Source organism: Enoplosus armatus, chromosome 23, assembly GCF_043641665.1.
Source record: "Enoplosus armatus isolate fEnoArm2 chromosome 23, fEnoArm2.hap1, whole genome shotgun sequence".
Classification (NCBI taxonomy): Eukaryota; Metazoa; Chordata; class Actinopteri; order Centrarchiformes; family Enoplosidae; genus Enoplosus; species Enoplosus armatus.
This window is the reverse complement of record NC_092202.1, coordinates 561,414-573,552: the sequence shown is the minus strand read 5'-3', so window position 1 is coordinate 573,552 and position 12,139 is coordinate 561,414. Positions and strand designations below refer to the sequence as shown.

General features: G+C 47.6%; 1 protein-coding gene across 1 annotated transcript; it reads right to left on the bottom strand.

Annotated features, from left to right (window-relative positions):
- Window positions 1-1,381: 1,381 nt before the first annotated feature.
- Window positions 1,382-9,220, bottom strand: LOC139305551 (serrate RNA effector molecule homolog). The gene is made up of 21 exons (XM_070929431.1): window positions 9,147-9,220; window positions 8,115-8,292; window positions 7,932-8,042; window positions 7,636-7,779; window positions 7,305-7,365; window positions 6,908-7,205; window positions 6,272-6,522; window positions 5,490-5,624; window positions 5,279-5,411; window positions 4,833-4,960; window positions 4,694-4,755; window positions 4,524-4,602; window positions 4,275-4,439; window positions 3,849-4,022; window positions 3,603-3,756; window positions 2,985-3,097; window positions 2,790-2,870; window positions 2,525-2,675; window positions 2,216-2,317; window positions 1,843-1,975; window positions 1,382-1,740 (listed from the first exon to the last, which is right to left on the bottom strand). Exons 2-21 carry the CDS (start codon window positions 8,231-8,233, stop codon window positions 1,665-1,667), a joined length of 2,670 nt encoding a protein of 889 aa, XP_070785532.1. The 5' UTR covers window positions 8,234-8,292; window positions 9,147-9,220; the 3' UTR covers window positions 1,382-1,664.
- Between the last annotated feature and the right edge of the window lie 2,919 nt (window positions 9,221-12,139).

Below are 12,139 nucleotides of genomic sequence, written 5' to 3'. Positions count from 1 at the left end.
CATGCTGACAGTCAGATGAGCCATTGAAGAGGTGTTTGTCCCATTGTAGCAGCGCTCGGTGATGTGACACCAAACACTGCTTCAAACCAGCGTTTGCTCTGCGGACGCTGGTGTGTCACCTCTGGGTTCCTCTGCTGCAGTCGGCAGGAAGGTGGTCACTTGTGTTTGTTTATAATCTCAGAGGAACATTGTTGATTATGATCAAATATTCTTCATTAAGTTACAGACTTCAGACTTTGACTCTCTGTTGTTCTGAACACGTGGTGCAGCTGCTGTTGGTTCTTATACCTCCTGCTGGGGTATTAGAGTGATGCTGCCACGAGGATCACCTGGGAAAGTGGGCCCCGTGTGTGTGTGTGTGTATATATATATATATATATACATATATACATATACACCATTAATGATTTAAAAAAACTGTCCCGAGTTTCTCTCCGGTGTCTTAAAGAAATGTAGTTTTGTCATGCTGGATAACAGTTACAGTGACGGTGACAGTATTCTTTATTTAAACAGTTAACTCTGTTGTAGAAGTTTGGAGAAACTCTGGGGAGTTTCTCTTCATCCTGTCCTTTGCTGCTGAAATACCCAAACTGCCCTGCAGGGGGCAGTGACGAGATGTTTGATGGGTTTACAGTCTCTTATTCACCACCACAACTTTGATCCAGCTCAATTCATCTTTTTCATTTCATTATTGTTTTACCTTTAGGACTCAATTTGTTTGAAGAAAATGTATTTTATTTGACATGCAGTCTGTCTGATGATAACAACTGAAGGTTGTGGGGGCTGCGAGGGATACATGGACAGGTCACCTGCCTGTAACAGGCTAAGTACAGACAGAATGTGACAAACTAACGGAGATTTCTTCGGGAGGACACTGTAGTGGTGCCATTCTGTTGCTGCCGATCTCATTAAGTGGAGCCACAACACTTCACTGTCATTGTTCTTATAGTGTTTTCAGTTTACATCGGAGTGGAAACACAAGTCAAATCAAGCGTTTCCTGTCTGAGGTGGACGAAACCAAGTAATTCTGCGGCACATGAAGTGACATCAGATCTGTGTGGAGTGATGAGGAGGCTGTGACCTTCATCACAGCACAGATGTCATGTTCTCCATCATGTTCTCCATGTGGTTCTCCATCGTCTGAGCTTCCACTGGAGCTCTTTAATGACATCATCTCGTCGTGTCTTCTTCTGTGGTGGTTTAATGGCAGCGACTGGAGAATCAGCTCCACCATTTTATTTAATTCAACGTTCTGGAAGTAAAATTTTGATTTGGATGAAAACTTGACTACCGACTCTCTAAAAGACTTGGGAGACACGAAAAACACCCTAGAAATTATTGTCCACTGATGCTCCTGTTGGTAACCATAGCAACACACAAGTGGTCGTCAGTCTATCTTTATTGGAAAGTGGAATCAGATCATCTTCACTAATGACTGACAGGAACGTTGTCCTGCTGACACACACACACACACACACACACACACACACACACACACACACACACACACACACACACACACACACACACACACACACACACACACACACACACACACACACACACACACACACAAATGATGGAGGGGCGATGAAAAGAATGATGGGAACTGTAGGGATAAAAAAAGGTTTAAAAAAACATCCTGTGGTTTCACTTTGTCGTGTTTAAAAGAAGTCGAGGTCGTCGGGAGCGTCCAGGTCTCTGTACTCGATGATGGACCGGGGGTCCCCTCGCACACCCCTGCACACAGAGAGAGAGAGAGAGAGAGAGACATATAATCAAAACATAATCAACATGTAATCACCATGTTCCACCATCTACTGTCATCACTCTGTTCTCTACCTGTTGTTTCGCTGTTTCCCAGGAAACCCTGCTCCTCCTCCTCCTCCTCCTCCTCCTCCTAAATGACCTCTGAAGTTGTCATAGTTACCGCGCCCTGCCCCAAACTGGTTGGGGGGGTAGGGAGGTCCGCCGCCTACAACACACACATTAAAGCACTGCTTCACAACTACAATATGAACAAAGTCTTTCAGCTGCATAGAACTCATGTAGTTGTGGCTACAGCAGGACTACCTTAACAACCAAGTGCACAATGCATTGTGGGTAAAGTAAGACACAGGACAGCTGGGCGACAGCACCTAAAATGACTGATGTTTCAGCTGAAGCATAGTATGTTTTTTGCATCTGATGGTGTGTATGTTTGAGTGTGTTGTACCAGGGAAGCCGGGCATGGGAGGTCTGACTCCAGGTGGATATCCCAGAAGGCTTTGCTGCTGTGGTGACTGACCAGGAAATCCTGGCATACCAGGGGGAGCGGCTGAAAGAGAGACATCACGTCAGCATCTTTTCATCAACCTGCCGTCTCTACTGCTGCGGCACTGTGTGGCGTCCTACATTTCCCAGAAGGCCTCTCAACAGCACACAGAAGCCATGTGAGCTAGTTGTGTTTGTGTAGATGAAGACAGTGACGATGACACAGATACTCAAACACCTGAATGTGTGTGTGTGTGTGTGTGTCAGTCACCTTGTGCTGGCGGTGGGAGGGGCTTGTTCTCAGGTAGAGCGGGTCTCTTGGCGTCCAGCAAGAAGTTGTTGAAGAACACGACCTCCTGTCTGACGGCCGACACCTTGTCTCCGTGTTTGTTCAGGATGTGTTTACGCACAAACTCTGGAGCCTGAACAACAACGAGTGTTACCACGGTAACCACTCAGTCAAACCACACACACACACACACACACACACACACACACACACACACACACACACACACACACGTAGTTGGACTCACCTTGAACTTTTTCCCGCTCAGAGGACAGAGCCACTTGTCTTTACTGAGCTCCTGAGCGTTGGCTGACAGGAACTTCTCCACCTACACACACAGACAGGTGTAGGCAGACAGTCAGACAGACAGGTGTAGACAGTCAGACAGACAGGTGTAGGCAGACAGACAGACAGGTGTAGGCAGACAGACAGACAGGTGTACCTCTTGCTCCGGCTCCTTCTTTCCCAGCCTGGCAGCGTCTTCTTCACTCAGGGTCTCTGAAGGAGAAAGGAGAGGAGCCAGACGCTCCTCACACATCCTCTGATGTTCACTCACTGTCCAATCAGAACACAGCGTTGGATTAGACCGACAGGTTCACAAACACACACTGACATCATCATCAACACCTTTCACACTGCATGTATGTGTATGTACAACACATCTGCTGCTCAAGGAACTTCTCTTTGAGAACATTGTGACCAGAAGAGTTCATGTCCTGAACCAGACTAGCAGCTGAGGCTGGATGGTTAGCATTTAGCTTCGAGCTACATCAGCATGCTAATATGCCCACAGTGACAATGCTAACGTATTGATGTTTAGCAGGTATAATGTTCAGACTCTGAGTTTAACATGTTGACCTGATGGTGGCGCTGATGAAGAGTCAGAGGATCACCAGAGTTATTACAGTTCATCCTGAGGGGACCATGAAGGTCTGAACCACATCTCATCACAGTCCATCCAGCAGCTGTTGAGGTGTTTCAGTCTGGAGTAAAGTGGAGGATGGACTTATGTTTATCAGTGTGTGTGTGTGTGTGTGTGTGTGTGTGTGTGTGTGTGTACCCTCGGCTACAGTGATCTTGGCTACAGGCGGGGGTCCTCGTACGTGGATCAGCCCACAGCGATGAGGCATCTCGTCCTCCGCAGGATACTCACAGAAGTTATAATAATCTACTGAGTGGACCAGACGCAGGTAGAGCAGCAGTCTGTCCAGCACCTGCACACACACAAATAATAAAACTATACACACACACACACTAATTGGTTACCATTAGAATAAATATTTGAGACAGACGGAGCTCCTCCCACCTTCAGCAGTTTGTCGTCCGTCTCCACGGTAAACTCAGAGGAGGAGGCGGGGTCTTTGGCATCACCTGTATCGTCACTGTTGCCCCCTGAGGCACCTGTCAGCTCCTCCTCCTCAGCGCTCACCTCCTCGATCAGGTAATCTGTGATGTTCTTCAGGACAGGGTTGGTTTCCATCTGCACACACACACACACACACACACACACACACACACACACACACACACACACACACACACACACACACACACACACACACACAGTTACAGGGTGGAGCTTCTTCCCTCACAGATGTTCTTTGTTCTGTCATCAACTGTTTTTAACATCCTTTCTAATCCTAAAAGAATCCATGGGAGTATTAATAAAGTTGAGTTTGAACAGCAGCAGCATCATCATGTGACGATATCCGTCAGTCATTAGAACGCGTACCTGTCCGGCCCACAGCTCCCCCCTCTGGTCCAGACTGTGGACGAGTCGGGCCGACAGGCGGATGTCGTTCCTCACCACCGGTTTGTGGTGAGTCAGACCATTAACGGAGCGAACGCGTCGACACAGATCTCTGTTGACCACCGGGGACAGTTCACAGTCTCTGAGCTGAGAGACGAGAGGACCGTTACACTCTGCTGTCCACGTCAGTGTTGTGGACGGCTGTGTGTGTGTGTGTGTGTGTGTGTTTACCCTGATGTTCTGCAGGTTCCAGCACGTCTCCTTTATGTTCACACTGCGGTCAAACGTCACCCAGCACCGCCTGAAGAACCTGACGCACACACACATATTAAACAGGTTGAACCTCATCAGGACCGTCAGATCATCTCCTCACATACAGCAACACGTCAAACAGTTCTCACCTCCTCTCAGGCTGAGGGTCCGACAGCGCCACCCGCAGGAAACCCAGGTACCTGCGACACAACTACAAACATGAATCCTGTTAGTACAGGCGTCAGGTGCTGTATATGTGTGTGTGTGTGTGAGTGTGAGTGCTCTCACAGCAGTGATCTCCTCCTTGGACACCTCTGGCGGGATGCTCCTGATGAACAAGGACGTGGTGAGGTGGAGGGGGCGGGGCTTCGCTGGAGCCTCCTTCTCTCTCTCCTTCCCTCGCTCTTTGCGACACTCTGACACACACACATAAACACACACAAGAACCATCAGTAAATATTTCATTTGTTTCATTTTGTAAATGAATGAATCACTCAGACGTGTTTAGCTGCTTAAGTAAATACACCACTTGATTTTTGTCTGTTCATGTCGATCACAGAATGATTAATGCCGTTTCCTTTGAAACATTCATTAATCATGAAAAACACCTCTGTGCATCCATTAACGATCTGTAAGCAAAAAGCACAGCAGCTGCGTCTCTTCTGGAACGTTCGCTGTGTGATTCGTTTGTTTTATCATCCTGACTTCTAATGTAACTGTGCTGCTGTTCGTACCGTCCTCTCCGTCTTCCTCCTCTTCCTCCTTCTCCTCGTCTTCCTCCTTCTCTGCGTCAGAGTGGGAGGAGTCTGAGTCTGAGGCGCTGCCCTCGCCGCTGTCAGCTGACACGCTGCGTTTCCTCTTCCTGCCCTGAGAGGAGGGGGCGAGGTTAACACCAGCACCATCATCAGTGTGTTAACATCAGCACCAACCACAGAACCAACTCACTTTCTTAGTCGTCTTCTCTTCCTCCTCCTCGTCATCATCCTTCTTCTCCTCCTCCTCCTCCTCCTCCTCCTCCTCCTCTTCTTCCTCCTTCTCCTTCTCCTTCTCTCCGTTCTGCTTGGCTTCCTCGTCACAGTCCTGAGAGGGTTTACAATGAAACTTAGTGTGTGAGGGAAGACGAGCAGAAGGAGATGAAGCTCCGCAGGTGATCGATCATATCTTTGTCTGGCAGTAACTGATCAAAGCAGCAGCTCGTTCTATCGGGGGCAGATTCACTGAAACCTATCAGAAAAGTGAACCAGCAGTCTGAGATTCAGAGACCGAACTCTGAATCCAGTTGCCTGATGAGGGCCAGGGCTGGGTGTCTTTGGGTTTACAGAGTTCACCATGTGTCAAGCCACTGACTGCAACATGAAACATGACTGACCGTGAAGCTAACTGGTCTCGATGAAGTTCACCGTCTGACTGAACAGTGTGACTGCTATGTGACATCAGAATAGGACCTGAGAGGACGCAGGACACACCAGAGGGGCCTTTAACGAGCTCTGATGTTGAATACAGTTAAGAGGGGAAACACAAAGCAAAACGAAGGAGGACAAACTAAAGACGCCCATGTGACTTTGCTGCATTTCAAACATCCGAGCGGCGCAGACTGATGATGGGAGCTGATGACTGCTTTCATATCTTACTTTCTGTTTACATCACAGTCACCACACATTCATCGGACAGCCTCAACCGTGCAATTAACACTCAAACTACCAGATAAGAGCGCATCATCTTCTGACCTTATCAGAGTCTTTTATCTCGCCCGTCTCTCCGCTGCTCGTCTCCTGTGTCCGACTCCCCGTCGACTCTGAGCCCGCCTTGGCGCTCACATTTCTCCCGCTGAGATCTCCCTGACTCTTCTCTCCTCCCCCACCACCTGCACCTGCACCACCACTGCTGCTGCTCGCCTCCCCACCGGCCACTGCGGGGGCAGTCGGTGCCTCCAGGACCTGCAGGTCAAGGTCCGTACCCCCCTCCATCTTTATTACCGCTGCAGGGAAACAAAAGGAGAGAGGGTGAGACACCAGAGGGGAGTGCGCATGCGCCGACCGTGCAGGCAGCTGGTTACAGTCGCTCCCGTTCGTTTTATTTTTTTTCCTTTTTTCCTTTATCAAACTTTCGTATTTGAATTACTAACTTTTTGAAGTTGCGCCCTCTCCGAACATGCTGGTAGAGAGAGCTCTGGTCCTTTTTTCACCCTAGAATTACTTTAATTCAGACACTCTAATTTCCCCCCAGATCCATGAAGTATTTGAGTTTGAGGACTTCATTACCCAGAAACCCCTGCAAGGTGACAGCAGTAATCTAGATGTAAATATAACAGAAGGCCCATCAGCTTTTCTGTCCCGTCTCACTACCCGTCTCTCTGTCTCTACCTGCGTCCAGTAGTTTGATGATGGCGGGGGCGTGGTCCATGTCCAGCAACACGTTCTCCAGCCAGTTGTTGTCCAGCAGGAAAAGGAAGACGCCCAGCCGGGTTTTGAGGGCGGCCAGAGACTCCGCCTTCCTCGCCGTGATGTCATTGGGGTGGTATTTGGAGCGAAACCACTCCTGGTCTTTGTGTTGGAGGAAGAAGTCCTGCAGCTGCTGTCGTCTGAAGTCCAGTTTGTACTGATTGTAGCGCTTCACAGACTCCGTCTCATCCACGCTGTCCTCCATATTCAACAGAAACTCCTGCAGAGACACACAAACACCTTAAATATTATGTTCCACAACACCCATGATGCTGCGCCGCCTGCATGGCGATAACGGGTTCAAGATCATTTCACTCACCTTAAAGCTCCTCATAGTGGGAGGACCAGGAGGAGGGAGATCTGGATCCACCATCCCCAACCTGAGAGAGACCAACCCCCAAACATGTTAACAGCCAAATGTCACATAAAGAGCGAGAAGAATCTGTCTTTATATCAGAAGCCTTGCAGCCACGTTGTGCCGCTGTTTCTCTGCAGCACTTCAACAGCTCACCGTGAAATTTTACTTTTGAGTGAAATATATAATATAATGTAATGTTAGTCTGAATGGGGTTTTATATACATTAAAACCTGACAGGTTGCATCAGGGATTTTTGACCTCTAGAGGCAGAGAGAGTTCATGTTACGCTCACCTGCCCTGCAGGGGGTGAACTCCATGGTGTGGATGAAGGTGGGGGAGGTCGGGGTGCCAGCCCTGAGGCCCCGCCCCTGGAAATGGAGCCCCGCCTCCTCCATACGGCAGGTCATAGCGGTACGGCTCCCCCCTATGGTCGTCCCTGGAAAATTCAAACATCAATGACAGAACGAAGACTCACCTGCGAGGTGTAGACTAGACAAAACACACACACACACACACACACACACACACACACACACACACACACACACACACACACTCACTCACTCACTCACTCACTCACTCACTCACCAGTCTCTCCTCATGCGTTTGTGCTGAGGGCTGATGTGTCGGGGGGGAGAGAATCTCTCTCTACGACCCCGGTCGTAATCCCTCCTCCTCTCTCTGCCGCGATCCCAGTCCCTGAACACACACAATAATTAAACATGTCCGTCACACACAAACGTATCACAATAAGAGATGAGGTGTGCATACCTGTCGGGCCAGTCGTCCCTCCTCCTCTCCTCTCTCTCTCTTGAACGCTCCATGTCGCTCCTCTCTCTCCTGAACTTGTCCCGCCTCCTCCTGTCGAACTCATCATCGCTGTCTCCCATTGGACTAAAATCACACAGCTGCTGTTTTTTAATACCAGGACACTCACACCTGACGCGACCTTCCAAAAAGACAAAAATAAATAAATAAATTCAGTGGAGGACTGAATACATAACTACATGTACATGTTATCATCACATCCAGGTATAAAATATTCTCAACAAGAAGAGATTTTTCAGCTGTTCCACAAGTTGTGACTGTTTTCTGTCACTTATATTTGTCCAGACTCGTTTTTGTTTTCATCAAAGTGATCCGTCATTTCCAGCCTCCACCTTTCAAGGAAATTGGTTTACAACTAACAATTAATCAAAAATTCAAAACATCAGAAAAATGTCTGTCCCAGATCCCCAGACTCCGAGAGGACAGTCCAAAGTTTACGGTCTTTAAGCCTCACCTGAGAACCTGGAGACGTGACTGAAACAATGAACAGATTATTAAAACAGAACATCTGAAACATCTCACCTGCAGCAGACTGAATCTGAATCTAACCCTTTCACCTTTCTAGATTAAATATTTAAACTATTCAGTTTGACAAATAACACGATGTTTCTCTTTTATCACAAACGTTTTAGATGATGAACCACAAACAGCTGCACTATAACTCCGCGGCATTCACCGACAGTTAGCCTGTTAGCTTCATTAGCATTGGCTCATTTAAAACTAACTTTCACTAAAACATAAAGAAACTAAGTTAAAGCAGACAACAGAAACAAACATTCAAGTTATCTGCGAGCTAAGGCTAAAGCTGCCGTTAGCAGTTAGCCGACGCTAACAGTGGCTAATTAGCTAGTTAGCATCGGAGCTAGCCCAGCGTGCTAACGCAGGCGCAGTTCGGACTTGTATTGGCTTCTGTTGGTGTTCCGTTGGCTTCCATACAACTTCAACATTAAAGCGTGTTGACGGTGACGGTTTTACCTGAAGCTCCGCCGCTTTAAACCACAGAACAACGCTCGTCAGCTAGCAACACAGATGTCCCGCCGCCACTCCGAGATCACACTGAACCAACGAGACTTCCGGTTCTCTTTATTTCCGGGCATGTTTTTCAGTTGACACTGACAGAAGGTCGCCTCCTAGAGGTCAGGAGGGAAACAACAGGCTCAGATATTTTAAACAATGGCGATGTTTGAATTAAAGCAGATGACCTTAGTTCTAGTAAGTCGGCTGGAAGTGGATTTCAGGCCGTTTTAAAGTCTTTGTATTCCCCCTGGCAGTGTTGGGGCCACTGTTAAAAAATAAAAATGATCATCAGTCATAATAAAACAGGCTGCTTGGAGTGTAAAATGTCATGCAGTTCGCCTACAGAGCCAACAGGTCTGTAGACGACGCCGTCAACCTGGCTCTACACTACATCCTCCAGCACCTGGACTCCGCAGGATCCTATGCCAGGATCCTGTTTGTGGACTTCAGCTCTGCCTTCAACACGATCGTCCCGGCTCTTCTTCAGGACAAGCTCTCCCAGCTCAACGTGCCTGACCCCACCTGCAGGTGGATCACAGATTTCCTGTCTGACAGGAAGCAGCACGTGAAGCTGGGGAAACACGTCTCTGACTCGCGGACGATCAGCACCGGCTCCCCCCAAGGCTGCGTTCTTTCTCCTCTACTCTTCTCCCTCTACACCAACAGCTGCACCTCCAGTCACCAGTCTGTCAAGCTCCTGAAGTTCGCGGACGACACCACCCTCATCGGACTCATCTCTGGAGAGGATGAGTCTGCCTACAGGTGGGAGATTGACCATCTGGTGACCTGGTGCAACAGCAACAACCTGGAGCTTAACGCTTCAAAGACAGTGGAGATGGTTGTTGACTTCAGGAAGAGCGCAGCCCCACCCGCCCCCATCACCCTGTGTGACTCTGCAGTGGACACTGTGGAGTCCTTCCGTTTCCTGGGCTCCATCATCAGCCAGGACCTCCGGTGGGAGCTGAACATCAGCTCCGTCATCAAGAAAGCCCAACAGAGGATGTACTTCCTGAGGCAGCTGAGGAAGTTTAACCTGCCACAAAAAATGCTGGTTCACTTCTACACTGCCATCATTGAGTCCATCCTCACCTCCTCCATCACCGTCTGGTACGCTGCTGCCTCCACCAAGGACAGACGCAGACTGCAGCGTATCATCCGCTCTGCAGAGAGGGTGATCGGCTGCAACCTTCCATCTCTTCAGGACCTGTACTCCTCCAGGACCCTGAGGAGAGCAGGGAAGATCGCTGCCGACCCCTCCCACCCCGGACACCATCTGTTCGACCCCCTCCCCTCTGGCAGGAGGCTGCGGTCCATCAGGACCAAAACCTCCCGCCACAAAAACAGTTTCTTCCCCTCTGCAGTCAACCTGACAAACTCTCACTGACCCCCCCCCAGAACACAAACACAAGCTATACGTTATATTAACGTACATCACCCCTGTCCCCACTGCGTTACATTAACGCACCCACCCCCTACTGGACACTTTATCTGGACACTTTACTTTATTCTGGTCACTGCACTGTTGTTATTTATCTTATCTAATTTTTTTTTTTTTATTTTTTTTATTTTTATTCTTATTCTTATTTTAGCTTTTATATTCTACTTATTTGTTATCAAAACAATAGCACCTTCAGACCACAGCAAATTCCTTGTAATGTATGTTACTTGGCAATAAACAGTTTCTGATTCTGATTCTGATTCTGATTCTGATGTGTTGTGTGTGTTGAATCATCTCAGCTCTACTGCAGGGACGTGTGTCACGTCTCCTCTGCTTCCCCCTCACTTACACACACCTGATTCATGTTGTTTCATCCAGACTAGTTTATAAATCACTCAATAATCTAATTTCTGATCTCCTTGAAGAACATAAACCCAGTAGGAACCTTTAGATCTCCAGGAACCCCAAACAGGCTGAAGCTGCTTTTAGCTCTCAGATGGAGACGACTTCCTGATGATCTCTGAACTAACTAATCTAACTCTGCTGTTATTTTATTCTATCTTAATTGAAATAAAGTTCGTCTGACTTAACAGTCCAGAGAGCTCCAGCTGTTATCCAGCTGTTATCCCGCCCCCTCCACAGTAAACAGTAGTTCCATAGAGCTACATGTAAAGTAACTAAACTAAAGCAGTCAGAGTATTTCCCTCTGAGATGTGGTGCAGTAAGATAGAAGTAGAAAGTAGCATAAAATGGAAATATTCAACTAAAGTACAAGTAGTTTAGACAAGACAAAGGTTAGTTTGTAATATGCACACAGAGGAGAGGCTGTTCACTCCCTTTGTTGGCTTGTGGTGTTACCCTCCAACAGTTCACCTGCCTTGGTTCTCATGACAGTTCAACACCCCCCACCCAGAGGTCTCTGCCTGCATGTGGTCTCACTTCAGGTCTTTACACCTGGCCAGCTGTTGTACTGTCTGTAAGATTCAGCATCAAACATAATGAAATGAACATGATAACATGTGAAGGGGACGCTGATGCTGGTGCAGCCTCCTCTCTGGGCTGCGTTTCAGAACTGAACTCTGACCAGGAGCCTGTATTATTCTGACTGTGGAAGTTTTCACATCACAGATGAACAAAGGCATTCACATGTGATTGCTGGAAAGTAACTAAACTTTAAAGTGTACAATCTTGATATACTTGAGTATTTCCATTTTAAGATACTTTCTACTTCTACTGCACTACGTTTATCTGGCAGCTTTACTTACTTTTCACATGAACCTTTTACATAGAAAACCTTGGACGTTCAAGTGTTTTTAATCAGAAGGTTCTCTAACCTGAAATTCTATTTGTGCCTTTTCTCAGTAAACGTCTGTCTAAATGTTCCTTGTTGGCATATATATGTGTATATATGTATATATGTATGTATGTATGTATGTATTGCACTGACATTTAAAGAATAAATAATGAGGTAGTGGTTGCTGACAGAGGTGAAGCAGGTCCAGAATCAGTCTCT

Excerpts from the sequence above, each read along its gene's own strand:
- LOC139305551 (XM_070929431.1), bottom strand. The coding sequence starts at position 8,233 with ATGGGAGACAGCGATGATGAGTTCGACAGGAGGAGGCGGGACAAGTTC. Across the intron at positions 7,780-7,931 it reads AAACGCATGAGGAGAGACTG|GGACGACCATAGGGGGGAGC; the intron begins GTGAGTGAGTGA and ends TGAATTTTCCAG. Across the intron at positions 2,871-2,984 it reads AGAAGGAGCCGGAGCAAGAG|GTGGAGAAGTTCCTGTCAGC; the intron begins GTACACCTGTCT and ends CTGTGTGTGTAG.